This window comes from Rhamphochromis longiceps, linkage group LG8 (assembly GCF_057381845.1).
Source record: "Rhamphochromis longiceps isolate RC_006_pf linkage group LG8, R_longiceps_female_GT1.1, whole genome shotgun sequence".
NCBI classification, from domain to species: Eukaryota; Metazoa; Chordata; class Actinopteri; order Cichliformes; family Cichlidae; genus Rhamphochromis; species Rhamphochromis longiceps.
Genome location: NC_140564.1, coordinates 27,403,124 through 27,417,430, shown reverse-complemented (window position 1 = coordinate 27,417,430; position 14,307 = coordinate 27,403,124). Strand labels below are relative to the sequence as shown.

General features: G+C 39.6%; 1 protein-coding gene across 2 annotated transcripts in view; it reads right to left on the bottom strand.

Moving 5' to 3' along the window:
• The window catches only part of LOC146663908 (glutamate receptor ionotropic, NMDA 2C-like), a 63,101-nt gene that overhangs the window by 22,268 nt on the left and 26,526 nt on the right, over positions 1-14,307 (bottom strand). For both annotated transcript variants that reach the window (XM_085416857.1, XM_085416858.1), the window contains exons 4-8: positions 12,994-13,059; positions 11,164-11,352; positions 10,038-10,378; positions 9,345-9,459; positions 4,716-4,927 (exon numbers count right to left, since the gene is read on the bottom strand). In XM_085416857.1, coding sequence (XP_085272983.1) covers positions 4,716-4,927; positions 9,345-9,459; positions 10,038-10,378; positions 11,164-11,352; positions 12,994-13,059 — 923 coding nt within the window. The remainder of the gene's footprint in view (positions 1-4,715; positions 4,928-9,344; positions 9,460-10,037; positions 10,379-11,163; positions 11,353-12,993; positions 13,060-14,307) is intronic.

Below are 14,307 nucleotides of genomic sequence, written 5' to 3'. Positions count from 1 at the left end.
GGATGTACTTTCTCAGGACTTCAAAGAGTCTTGTGATCATCATGTGAAGACAATGTAGACAATAATCTTTGAAAATAGTGTTTTCAAAAAACAGCAACTTTTTTTTTACATTTTGTAAAAATTGTGACCTATCAGAGTTCAAAGGTGTTTATAGTATACAATAAGAGAAAAACATCTTAAGATAACATAAGCAACTCTTGTCAATTTTGAATAATCAGTTGTCCAAATTATTTATCAATTATCTCAAATAATAAATTATCTAAATTCCTATCTGTTAATTTTCTGCCCCAGATCTTATCTAATTTAAGAACTGCTTCCCATTAGCAGCTGGTCGCTCAGTATTGGGTTACACCATACTATTTCAGACAGCTGAGATTTGAGACGCTGGATTTTAGTGTGGAATTCCTACTCTTAATCAGCCCGGAGAGGTAGGCTTAGCCTTTTGGCAAAAGAAGCTATCATCTGTCCAAAGAAAGGGTTTTTAATGAGCAAGACAAAAAGTTTTAATCACACTAAACATCTGCTCTGCAGGGAAGCCGCTCAGACCACACAACAAGATTAACTGATTTATAGAGCACCAGTCGCCTCTCTCCCTCTCTCTTTCCTGCTCCCTCTTTGTTGGTCACCGTCCAAATGGGACACGCCAGCCAGAGAGAAGTAGAGAAAGAGAACCAGAAAGAGGGTAGGCTGGGATAACATTGTCCCACTATGACAGATGTCCCCATGTTAGATAGATAAATCTTCTTTACTAGCAATCAATGTGCCATTGTGCCCAACAACAGCCGCTACATATCTCATTCTATAATTAATGTGCCAGCCATAGCCAGATCTGCAATCTGCATAAATGATACATGCACCACAGACACATGTACACACATACGTGGAGTCATTGAAGTGAGCATGAACACAGCATTAATTAAAATAGTTTATCTGCTTACAATCAGATGATTGAAGACCGGTCAGTTTGTGCAGACTGCAAATATTACACCTAGAAATCTTCACGTTTAGCTGTGATATACAGATACAGATTCCTCTTTACTGCTGAGAGTTAGATGAGAAGATAGACACTGCTCTTGTGTCTATATATTATGCTACAACCTGCACCCAGTTAGCTTAGACTGGCATAAAGAAGTACGTAAATGCTGGACACGTAACATCATTAAAACCATAGCAAGTTCTGGTTTTAGTGGATATTTAAAGATTAAACAAACAACCGATCAACCAAAACCTTAAAACCACTGACAGGCGAAGTGGATGTTGGTACAACACAATTTTCTGCTGGGAAACTATGGATTCTTTCATGTACCATCCAGCTAAACATTGTGGCTGGCCAAGCACGGTGATAACACCTCCCAATGGCAGTGGCCTTCCTGAGCATGACAATGATGTCTGCCACACTGCAGAAACTGCTAAGGAACCGCTTGAGGAACATGACAAAGAGGCTGAGGGTTGACCTGTTCTCTAAACTCTCTAGATCCCAATCCGATTAAGCATCCATGGGATGCACCAGAATGAGCTCAATCCCTGCACACCCGACCGTATAACCTGCAGGACCCAAAAGCTCCACTGCCAAGATCCTGATGCCAAAAGCTACACAACACACCCAGAGGTCCCGTGTCCATGCCATATCTCTCTCTGTCTCTCTCTATATATACAGTTTTGAAAATCATTTCAAAACTGGATAGCACTCTTGCACTCAGCCATGTACCAAGCACATGTCTGATGGTCAGACTCTACCAAATGGAGCAGACCTTACAATCAATAAGGTTCCACACTTGAGCAAACACTGCAAGCAAACATACAAAAATGAATAAATTGTAACATAATCAATAACAGGCAGTGAGATTCCAGTTAGCGATAACAAACTCCCAGAGTACAGGGCTAAGAACATCAAGGAAACTACAGTTACATCCTTTTGATACATTATCATACCAATGCATTGACGTAGCTTGTTTGCTGTCAGTTGGGATAGTGCATCATGATATCTGACTTAATATCCTGGCAGAACTAGTTATTAAAAGGTGCAGAATAAACAGCCATTTTTTTGCTGTCAGTGACCAACTGCAAGGAGTTGCATTGACAAACAGGTTAGCCAAAGGCAGGACATGCAACCCCTTAAATCTCTGGGTAACCACGTTTGATCACAGGTTGCCTGGTGGGAGGCAACCTTTTTAAAGCCAATGTATCAATCGTAACTTCATTGCACACAGTTGCAATACTTTGGCTGTACAGTGGTCTTTAGCTACTGTTTTCCAAATGTGACTGTAGCGTTAAAGATAAGTCCAAAGGCAACTCGGTGCCTATAGATAGTGAACAAGTGGGCTAAATATGTTTATACCTTTCTGAGCATGTTTTTAATGTGATTAACTTATCACCAATACAGCTTGCTTTATTATACAGCCTGTCCAGGCGTTTGTGCTCCAGTTTTTTATGGGTGAAATTCTAATATTTTATTAATCTTGTTGTTCAGCACTAAGTAGCATATATCTATCTGTCCATTGCATCCCTACAGTTTATGTACCCACCACAGTCAAAATGCAATCAATGCAGTCGATGCTTGTGGCTCATAATAAAAACATCAACATCACTGACAGATTATGAGAAAAAAAAAATGCTGGATGAAGATACAGTTTAGTCATTAAAACATAACTTTATGAAATAGAGGAATTAGCAGAACACGAAACAAAGACACAAACACATCCATGCCCCAATTGGCTAAATTATTGGGTTTGAATTATTGGATTGACCTGCCAATTCTTAGTCAACATGGAAAACTTCAGTCCTTTTTCTCTTTCTTTTTGGCACTTAGTAAAACAAACCAAAACATCTTACTTTAAGAGCTAACAAACTAAAAATAATCTGTTCCTGTTACACATGTTCCTTAGATGTAAATTTTATATTCAACGAAAAACTGGTAAGTAAGCAAGCAAAGGCTCTTAATAAAATTTACCAGCACTGTAGCATAGGTGCTCGTGTAAAATAGCTAATCCAAGACACATAGAAAGATTTTTATAAAAAAAAATAGTGTTTGTAAATATATTTATAGTTTCAGTTCTCCCCTTGTCAACTTGATAAGTGAGATGACAAAGTCGTAAACACTGCTTACAAGACATATCTGTGAAAAAACAACAACAACTCGTGATATAGTTTCATTTCTATTGTGTGTGACCATGATGAAGATAGTGTGTATTCTTAATGAACACTAGTTCAGAGGTAATAGCTGTTTAATGGCTGTTTTCTGCCATGCTGTGATCTGTGTTTGACACCGAGGGTGTGATTTTAAAGTGCTTAGACACTCAGCACACACAATTACTCTGAGTTTAATGAAGTGTGGAGGTATGCAGTGTCTACTCAAACCTAAACTGGGGCAAAGGAAAAGGGAGTGAGGGAGGGTGTAGATGTCTGAGTGTGGGACTGCAAATTTGCTAGAAATAGTGCCAATATGATACCTTTGTTATTTGCTAAGTATTAAAACAGTAAAAGCTCATTTAATGACTTTATAAAGGAGCATGTGATGATGGAAGTTCATAACTATGACCAATTCAAATCTAGAGTCATTGAACACTTAGGTACGGCTTTTCAATAGCTTGTTAACGCAAACATCTAATCAACCAATCACACAACATCAACTAGATGCATATAAGCATGTAGACAGCCTGCTGAAGTTCAAACCGAGTATCAGAATGGGGAAGAAAGGTGATTTAAGGGACTTTGAATGTGACATGGCTGTTGGGCTGGTCTGACTATTTCAGAAGCTGGTATTAAAATACTTTCTTAATGGCAGAGCAGAATGACCTGACTGGTTTGAGCTGAAAGGAAGGGAAGAATAACTCAAACAGCCCATGATTACAGATAATATATACAGATGAGCATCTCTGAACACATAACATCTTTAAGAATGTTGGGCTACAGCAGCAGAAGACCACACTGTTTGCCACTCCTGACAACAGGAAACCAGAGATATAACTCACCAAAATTGGAAAAGTGAAGACTGGGAAAACATTGCCTGGTCTAACGTGTCTCAGTATTTGCTGCAAGTCTTAGATGTAGGGTCAGATTTTGGCATAAACAACATGAAAGTATGGGCCATCCCCTTATCTCAGTGGTTAAGGCTGCCGATGGTGCAATGGTCTGGGGGATATTTTCCTGGAACTCTTTGGGCCTTTTAGTACCAACTGTTGCTGACAATCTCTATTCTTTTATGATACCAGTTTACCAGCAAAATAATGCATCATTTATGCATCACCTCAAATCTCAAAGTGGTTTCTTGAACATGGAAATATTCTTTGTGTTCACAGATGGGAGATAAAATATATAAACATGTCATCAAAGCATATGGCTAGTTGTATTTTGCCTGTGTAGCCCAACATGCACATTGAGACACAGTGTCTCAGTCTGGGTCAAACTACTGGCAAGTTCTGCTATAACCAAAAAACATGAAACTAGACCATTTATTTTGTATTTTATGAATATATGCTGACATATGTTGTCCTCTTTTCATTGGCCAAGACCACTGCTTCAGAGGTTTTTTTTTGAATGCATACTGAAACAACGCCACCAACACTTTGTCACTGGAATTGCACAGTTTTCATCTATTTAGAGCCACAGCACTACATTTCATGAGACAATGCTGTGGTATAAACATCTGTGACCATGTATTTGCTTACATCTATGTATTTATTAAGCTGTGCGTGTGTTTGTGTTGCCATGTGTACCTATCTGTGTAATTGGACTGACGCCTGCAGGGCACAGTGTTGCGGACACAGGTACCCGTGCCTGGGTCTACATTCTCAACCATGACGAACGGATGCTCCTCCAGCGTAGCCACGGTCAGGTGACGATCATCAGACACATGCTCCAGGAAGTTGCCATACCGAGGCCAGATAGGGTAGCGAACTTGGAGGACGCCCCGGGCATACGTACCCACCTGAGCAAGAAGCGTGAGAGACAAAGATCTCATTGGTATCACATGTGAGTCCCGACCTTCGTGTCAACACCTTCCCTCTTCACCTACCCTGCCATTCCTAACTTCACAGGATGAATAATTTTTATAAAAATTTTATAATGAAAAAATGCATGCGCTGACCTGGAGGAAGAGGATAAGAAGATCAAAGGAGAGTATACTCATTAACACATGCTGAGGAGACTTAAGTGTTTGAGAAAGACTTTTACTGGGGAGGAAAAACCCCTCAGAAACTAAAACAAAGAGTAAACCAACTGTATCACATTAATAATACAGCCCAGCATGTGCTGCTTTCGCTGTGTGTTCATTTTGTTGACTGATTATTCAATTAATAATTTTCCCTTTTTTTAGACTAATAAACATTTCGAAATGTCACTATTCATAATGGTAACTGTTCAAGTGATTACCGCTATTTATTTTGTGTGTTTAAAAGATTTGCTGCATTTGTAGAGCCGGTGTAAGTAAAGCTCACTGAACTGAAAATAAATGAACAAACTGAGATTCTGACAGATTCGTTAACGAGATTGCTACTGAAAGAAAGGAATAGACTGCGTATTTTAATGTCACGGAAGCCACTTTTGCACCAGAATTGCTGTACAATGTCACATCACGCAATGGATAGTCCCATAGATGTCGGCGGTAAGCTCAACGAAACTCTCCCCATGAGGAGCAAGACTGTTTGTCACATCAGCCAACCTAATGAGGCGTGCTGAGCTTGGCCAGCGCTGACTTACTGCATATGAAACTCACTCCCTTACAGATTTAATGAGACCTCTTTTTCATACCAACTCTTGATTCTTTCTTCACCTTAGTCATACTAATGTTTTTCCTTCGTCATACATGGGCGACTTAAGGATCTGTATAAAGGTGCAGCACGTAAGGCTGTGATTTGTTTCTGTGCGCCGTCTGTGAACGACAGAATGGCAGAACTGCCAGTTTTGAAGATCAGTCATTTGAATTTATGGGATCCTCGTGTGTCTGAGCATCTTAAGCATCTTAAGTGCTTTCACTGCCATTCAGGCACTCACTGGACCAATCATTGAATACTGGGTTAAAATATGGTGTGATGAATGAATGTGCCACACTCCTATCTATCAATCCAGTCAGGTTTTGACAATAAGTAATGCATTTACCTTGCTTTAAAAAAGAGTCTCTTTGTCAATGCCAAGACAGCACTAGGTAGTAGCAGAGTAGTTTTATGTTTGGAGTTATTTTTTTCTTGAAAATACATCTTTAAAACACGTCAGTTTTCTCGCTCTCTTTTTGGCGGTTTCTGCAGCTATTTTTCTCTTTTTTTTACACATTTTATTGTCTGTGAAAAGTGACAAATAATGACCTCTTTCTGCTGACTTCTGTTAATTCAAAACCACTGCCAAGAACCAAAGAGTCATGATTCTAGGATTCACTGAGCGAGTGACAACAATAAGCTGCGAATAACAGATCCTTCAATTTTTTGTAACAGAGCCAGAGAAACTGTCATTACGCTCCCCTATCCTAAGCTTCTTGTTTAGTTTTTCAAATTCAGAAAAAAGGTGCTACTAAACAGCAAAATGTCTACTGTTAGAGCTTCCTGTTTTGCAGTTCCTTCAAAATAAAAGGGTACTTATTGAGCCTGAAAATGAACTGTCATTTTCCATTGTGTTTGCCATTTGTGTTTAGCATCTTGTGTTTTCCTTGTATTGTAGTTTATTATTCTCGCCTCCTCTGTGTCACTGGAATCTTGTTCACTGTAATTTTTCATGTGTCTTATTTTAATTAGATGTTCTTGTTATTTCCTCATTTATTTTCACAGTCAATCAGGAAATATTTCCTGATTTATCTCTCTGTTAATGATCTTGATTATGTGCACCTGTACCCTGTTCCCCACCTGTTTCCACTTCTCTAATCACCCCTCTGTATATAAATAGTCCCATCTTACCTTTATTGTTTGTGTACCTTACCCAGGGTGTGCTTTGCTTTCCTGGCCAAATGATGATGAATGATTGCTTGTTGACTTTTGTTTTGTTTGCTTTGTAGAGTTTTGAATTTAGCCTAATAGAAGTTTCTTTTAGTTTGGCTCTGGATGCCTTGGGTCCTGTGTTTATTTCCAACTTTCTGCTACCATAAAACTGTTTGTTTTTTTGTTTTTTTTGTTGGGACAATCTCACTTTAGGTCAGTTAGAGTCTATTTCAGAACAATGGTGAAGTGAAAAGGCTATACTGCACATAGCTTGTGTTTTTTGCCAGTAAGTCATATTCAGGAGGCACTTCACCCCTACAAATTCACCATACAGTAGTCAGGTTTTCCCAGCATTAGCTGGCTTCACAAAACCTAAAACCCAAGTTGGAGATAATGGATAGCAATTTCCTTTATCAAGCTTCAGGCTCTATGTGTGCTCATATAAAATGAGGGTGTCTGATACATCATTCGACTCTTCCTATGCACAAAATGGATCGATGGGGCACAGTCTGTTCCAGTCATACACATTATCAGTGGAAAAGGTGATGGTGCTGCTCTCTAAAGAATACAACACTATTGCTGCAAGTGAGATTAATGTTACAGGAAATCATTAATCAAAACTTCAGAGCAGTTAAATAAATATATATTAATGTGAGTTACTGCTCTGTGCTGCAGCAGTTTAGAGTTGCGAAACTAAACAGTATATATTTAAACACTGAATGTTGTTTGGTGTGTTCAGTTCTGACATTGTCCCATAAATGGGACAATAAAGAAAAATCAATTATTTTATTGATCGAATAGGTATTTTTAGTGATAAATAGCCTACAAAGCTAACTGATCAATTTCAGTTGCAGATGCAGCAGTGTGAAAAATATTAGTTTCGGACTAAACGTAAATCCTTTAATTCAAAGTCCTTTAAATTCCTGAGACACTGGGATACCAGCAGTTTGCACTACTGTAACAGAGGGGTTAAGATCTACAGGTTGCATATAAAAAAACCTGCTCCTTCGGCAAGTATCATACCAACAGGATACTGTAAATGAAACAATATGCAAAATTGCTCCAGATCAGTTTATGTGTTCGCTGTAAGTTACCATGGTGATCTAGCCATGTTAAAACAAAGGAAAGAGGAAGAAAAGAGATCCTCCTCCACTTTATATTCGACTTACCTCACTTATACCCCTCTTGTCTACTCTTTGGGGTTGGGCAAGAAGTCTGTTTTTCCTTTAAACATTGCAGCTCTGTTGTTAATAAAAATAAAAGGCAGAGCTGTGTGACAATTCACATCTCCCATGTATATAATTTTATTGATTATCGCTGCTTTGTATTTACTGTGTTGAGTCTATAGGTGTAAAATTGATACAAGATAAGACCTGGGAGAGGATCCTGGCAGTGAAAGGGGACAAATGTCACCCAGCAGCACCCTTCAGATGATGATAAGGAATAACAGCATGTTAAACTGTCAGGCTGTCACAATGAAAAGAGAGAAGCTTGAAAAGAGCAAGTACTCCACGACATGTCATTATAACGGATGAGATACCTGACACAAAGAGGAGAGGGAGAACAAGCGGCGAGAGATCGGGCTGTAATGAGATGGGATTGAAAAGGAGGGAGAGGATTCGCAAAATTTAGATGCTTGTATGGCATCTTGTCAGATGTCTTGTTATCTGTAACTTGTGAACGTCAATACCTGTGCTCGGGGACTAACATGGGGAGGGAGAATACGTGATTTTAGGATCTACAAGCACAGACGATCCTAACCCCACTTCAGCACAATGACATGTCCATGTTCATACACATATACACACATGCACACACCAGCCAGGAGGTGACATTGATAAAGTAGGTTGGTCTTTCCAGGGCAGAAATAAATGAGTTCAACTGTAGCTGTGAGATTACGTTTAGGTCTCTCTGTTCAGTCTGTTTTTCAATACACCCTCAGGCTTTGACTGCGTGTGTGCGCTTGTGTGCGTAAAAGGGATTGAAAACACTCCCTAGGCTGCAAGGCATGGTTATGAGGAAACGGGAAGGATTCATCCTCACCAGGAAACAAAGATGCACACTTCTATTGATCTGAAATAATGATGTCAAACTTCAAGTCTAATGCAGTTTTTCAGGTGTAAACTATCAGCATTTATCCAGATTAGATCTTTAAGTTGGATGCTTTCACACTTAGAGGCTGTGATTCTGAGCCTATGGAAGTAATGTCCATCATTTTTGCTAAAAAAAAACAACAACTGTGCTCTTCTCATGTCATGACAAGCCTGAGCACACAGGCATGATACACATACCCACACCAACACTTATGATGTCTGTTAAAAAGTGCAAACATTTTGAAGGAGAAACAAAATCCCAGATTTTATTTTAAATGCATTTTGTCTTGCCCTGCTCATGGTGTGTTTCTGTGCCAGTGTGTGTAATTCAGTTAAAGCTTCTCAGTACCTTGTCCCAGATTCTGTCCCGGTCCAAAGAAATGATAACCATAGAAGGGTTTGAGAGGAAGCCTTGGTTGTTGAACGACAGATCTCTTCTCTCCCAAGTCACATTCAGCATGTGTCTAATCCCAACAGAAACATAAACAGTATGCAATCAAGGAAGTTTGACTTCTGCTTTCTAGAAATCAGAATATGCATATTCATTCACACGGATGCATGCACATACAATGATCACCTGCTAATTAAATCTAAAGCTCCCCCCGGGAGCTTAATCTAATGTAGGAGACTGGAAGTAGCTCATTAGGCGATGATAGCGGCAGGTGATTGGTCTGACAGCCTAGTGTTCCCACTGAGTGATTTCACTGTCTCTTAATACATTAATCCATGACAGACTAGACTGTTTATAATGAATCCAAATTAATTAGCATTTCAGACCACATGCTAAAGAGGCGCTATACTCGCACAAATTTCAATGAGTAACAAAACTGTTAATTCCTCTAGAAGTTAAATAAGTTAAAAGTTATAAAGATTCCAGGCAATACTAATGGAAAAGTCATACAGACAGGCTTTACATCAATCATCAGCAGATTAAATTCTGCTTATTAAAATCTGCAAGCACAAAAAAATAACTACTATGATACATATTGGAGCTTTTGGGAACATAAGGAAAACAAGTAACACCTGCATAGTGTTGCTTCACCTGAACAGAGTGTAGTTGTCTGAGTGTTTAGCCGGCTTGTTGCAGTCACCGTGTCCCTCGGGGATAAAACCATATTGCCGCTTGAAACTATCTGCCCCTTTGGCTACGATGGCGACACCCTCCCTCACTCTCTGCCGCAAGCTTTTCCTCCACTGGTCGGTAATCACACCGATTACACCTATAGGAAAGCTGGCAGGTGGAGAGCTGTCAGGGTTGCCCACGGCCAGACTGGGGAGGATCCAGATGTAGCCTGGCCCCAACAGACCAACCTCAGCGGCATTTTTAAAAAGGTACTGCGCCTCTTCGTGTGAGCAGTACGCCAGCAGAACCTGGGAGTCCAACTGCAGATGGACAATAAATCAGAATATCCTGAGCACGCTGCACTACTAAGTCATCAGAAGCAGCTAACTTGGATAACATAGATGTTTACTAAGTTTACATACAACAAAAGAAGCAGCTCTCATTAAAGAGGAAAGCTCACGGTGTCCACAAGATGCCTCGTCTCCCCAGCTGCTGCAATATTGAACACCTAGAGCTAACTTCCCTGTTTTAAGCAATATTAGGGTCTGCATATGGAGGCAGGAGGGATGCCTGTGGCAAATTTTCCAAGTCTGCCACCAGAACACAGCTTGTTTCCCATTTGGGAGGTTTGTGTTTTGCTTTGTTCTCGCAGGCTGATTACTTTCCTTTTCACTCATTTTGTACTTTTCACTTTTTACTCAGTATTTGGTCAGTTCTGAGCACTGAAAACGACTCCAAAAACATATTGCTTTATGTTAAATTACACGTTAATGTTAAAAAGACTAGTGCTGCAACATTATGCTTCAGAGTACCCACCCTGAACCAGTGCCATTACTTCGAACAGAGACAAAATGTCATAGCCGTCTGGCAACAGACAAAGCTAATAACATTTTAGTCTATCTCTGTGTGAAAGCCTTACAACAGATTGGTGACCTGGCCACGGTGTACCCCATCTCTCATCCTATGACACCTGGGATAGGCTCAACTACTTGCCTCCTGCCCCTGCGTTTCATGCATACTGCCCATTAAAACAGGAAAACAGTAGCTTGTGATTTAATCTCCCAGATAATAGAATCCCTTAACATTTCAGAGTGACTTGTCGTACCTGCTGAAGCATGCGTTTGAGCTTCATGTCACTTGCTCCAACGGACATTTCCAGAGACATTATATCCTGCACATTCCACAAGAAGTAGGAAGTATCTGTGTAGGACTGAACTATATCCACAAAGGTGTCGTAGCCCGGCATTAGGCTGGTGATCACAGCAAATTCGCCCCAGTCATACTCCTCCATCATCTGAAACAGACACATGCAGAATTATCAATATCTGCTGCAAGAAAAAATATTGTCACATCCTCTAAGGTGCAGTAAAAGTAAAGAAGTAGAGTAAATGGTAAACCCTAACTTGGACAAATGTATTATGTTTTAAAGAGTAGATTAATATATCTACTGTCTGCTATTATGGGTCATTAATGTCTGAATTTTGCATCTTAAAAAAATCATGTTCAGTTCTTCCAAATGATCTCTCCTCATCCTCAGCTACCAATCACAAGGGGAAAAAGGTACAGTTACAGTTAGTGAGTGGGCCCTGGAGCTGTTGCTAGGTGAAACAGGTCACAAAGAGGGTGCTGCTTTAGTCGCTAGCAGATTGCAGCAGTCAGCTGTAATTTGCATAAAGGTGCCGACATGTCTTAAAACACTTTTGAAAGGCTAAAGGTTAGTAAAATTTGCTGCAGCCAGCACGTTTCCAAAAACACAACTTTTGCTCTGTAGACAAACATTCTCCGTTTCTGGTTTTTCATTTTTCAGTCTCAATATTGTTTGGCGAGTACCTTATGCGTGTCTGCAAACATGATCTATGCTTGATAGGTGCAACTGCTGCAAGTTGCAAGTGACCAAAGCAATCACAAGGAGGCTTTTGCTTTTACCCTCAGCAACTACTGGTTTCAAGGGGTAAAGGCAATTGATTGCACAAAGTGTCATGGAGCTGTTTTTTGGACAAAGGTTTTTCTGTTGTGAACTCTGAATTCTTGTTGTTGTTGCTGTTTAACATTATGTTGGCTTTCAGAAATGTGGCAACGAGAATGAAAAAGTATCTTGATTCCTCGATGTTTCAGTTTCTGGTTCTTTCTGTGTTTTCTTTTGATAGAGTTCTTCTTCACTTGTCTCTTCTTTTATTTGTTCCTGCCGTGTAGTTTCCCCTGGGCTCATTACCTCAGTTTCCTTGTTTGTGTATTCACTTCTCATTGCTCTATGCTTCCCTGTGATTTTGCCTGTGTTTCCTAGTGTTTCCATTCCCTATGAAATTATTCCTTGTGGCTAAAACTTTAGTTTACTACCATTTCGATTAAACAACTAAGACAAAGTGTTAACTAGTAGGCTTCAGAGGTGCAGAAAGGTTGTCATCTGACTTCTGGGTGTACAGAAGTCTATGGTAAAACGGCCCTCAGATGCCTGCTCTGTAACCTTAGTAAACACATGACTTTAAGGTCACCTGGTGAAAATAAGGTCTACAGGTTTCAAAACACCAAGATGACAGAAACCACATTACTTAGCTTAAAGCCTCACAACAGCACTTCACTGACAAACGCATGAATTCATAATTTGAATACTGTCTGTGGTATTGAGTTGCTTTTGGTTTTGTTTTGATTGTACGGCCGAAGTGATTCCTCTTTTTATTTAGAAATGTATCGAGCCTAACTTTGGGTTTAACATCAAGACAGTAATGACAACATCAATCAAAAAATATACCTGCCAATTGTAAAATAAAAGTCTGCTGCAGATTGTATTCGTTTATGGAAACTCCAAATTCAAATTGGGGATCTGCAATTGACTTGTCAGCCTCATCCCTCTTAAGATTTAATGAACTAGAATTTTCTTTCCTCAAAACTGAAAGAATTAAGTTTTTGTCAGCTTTAAAATAATGCACTTCCATACCTTGAATATGCAGTTGACCTGCTGCTCCAGGGAGACTCCCATCTGCAAGAAAGAGGATCCTTCAGCCTGCAATGAAAAAGAGTGCTTCATTCAATGCTTGTGGTTGTCATGGTTCTGAAGGTGGATGATGCAACAGCAGCTCAGAGCAGACTTCTTTAGCGGGGCTCATGCTTGCTGTCACAGAGGTTTAAAAAAGTGTTGAGATCGAGTACCCAACGGGTTTCATTTCATTTGTGTTGTGAAATATTTTCACCCATGGAACAAAACTAAAATATTCTGAGTAAATCAGCACACAAAAAATCCTGGTACAGTGTTGAACCTGTCACAACAGAAGCCAAACTGACAAGATATTCACATGAACTTGCTCGCTTGTCCTCATTTTAGCAACATCTTAACATTGTTACAGCTGCAGAACAGTCTATTTAAATAATTAGTTCCCTTGCTCAGCTGTAAAACGGTCCATGTTAAAAGTCACCATGGAACAGTCTTACATAACCAATTAATTAAGAACCAATAAAGACAAAGACAGGACTACATTTTAAGAGGGTGATGCACGGGTGATTGCATTTGAAATAAAAGATCTTTAGAGATTTCAGCAGTGTCTTTAAAAAACCTTAATTGGGCAGTTTAAAAAGTGACCAGAAGCACACCTTTATAGTTTTACACATATGACAGCAACTAGTTAGCAATAGCTCCTTAACACCAGATAGCTGTCAAAAATACCTGCACCCTATAGGAATAAATGTCCTATAAGGAAAAAATGCTTTTATTTTTTCCAGGGCCTTGATTCCCCAAATTGGCTCTCAATGTCTCTGAAGTGGAAATATTCAGTCCTGCTGCTCTCTTTATGTTTTAGGCGTTAGCGTACATTTTCACACCTAACTGAAGTTTACCTCCGAATGAACAAAATCCCTCTTAGCAGTGCACTCATACACAGACTAAGCATTGGCTGCACTTTGATTCAAACAGCCAAACCAGACAAAAGAGTTAACCATAAATTTCCACAGTCTGGACACTTTGCCCCTATCTTTTTTTTTAGACCCGCATCTGTGATAGTTAAAAGAAGTTGGAGATCTAAGGGGCCTAATGGTGCTGCAGGGCATAAGCAGACCTGTGATGTAAGCAGGTGCAAGAATATGCAGGGTCTTGACACAAGTAGTGATATGTTTTAATTTAATAATGGGTGGAGATGGGGAGGTTGGTGCAAGAAACGCAGATCAGGGCAATATTGTCTTTTTAAAATATGTACATGGTATAGTACATGTACTATACCATGTAATGCACAAGAGAAGAAGGCAAACAGAATGAATGAGA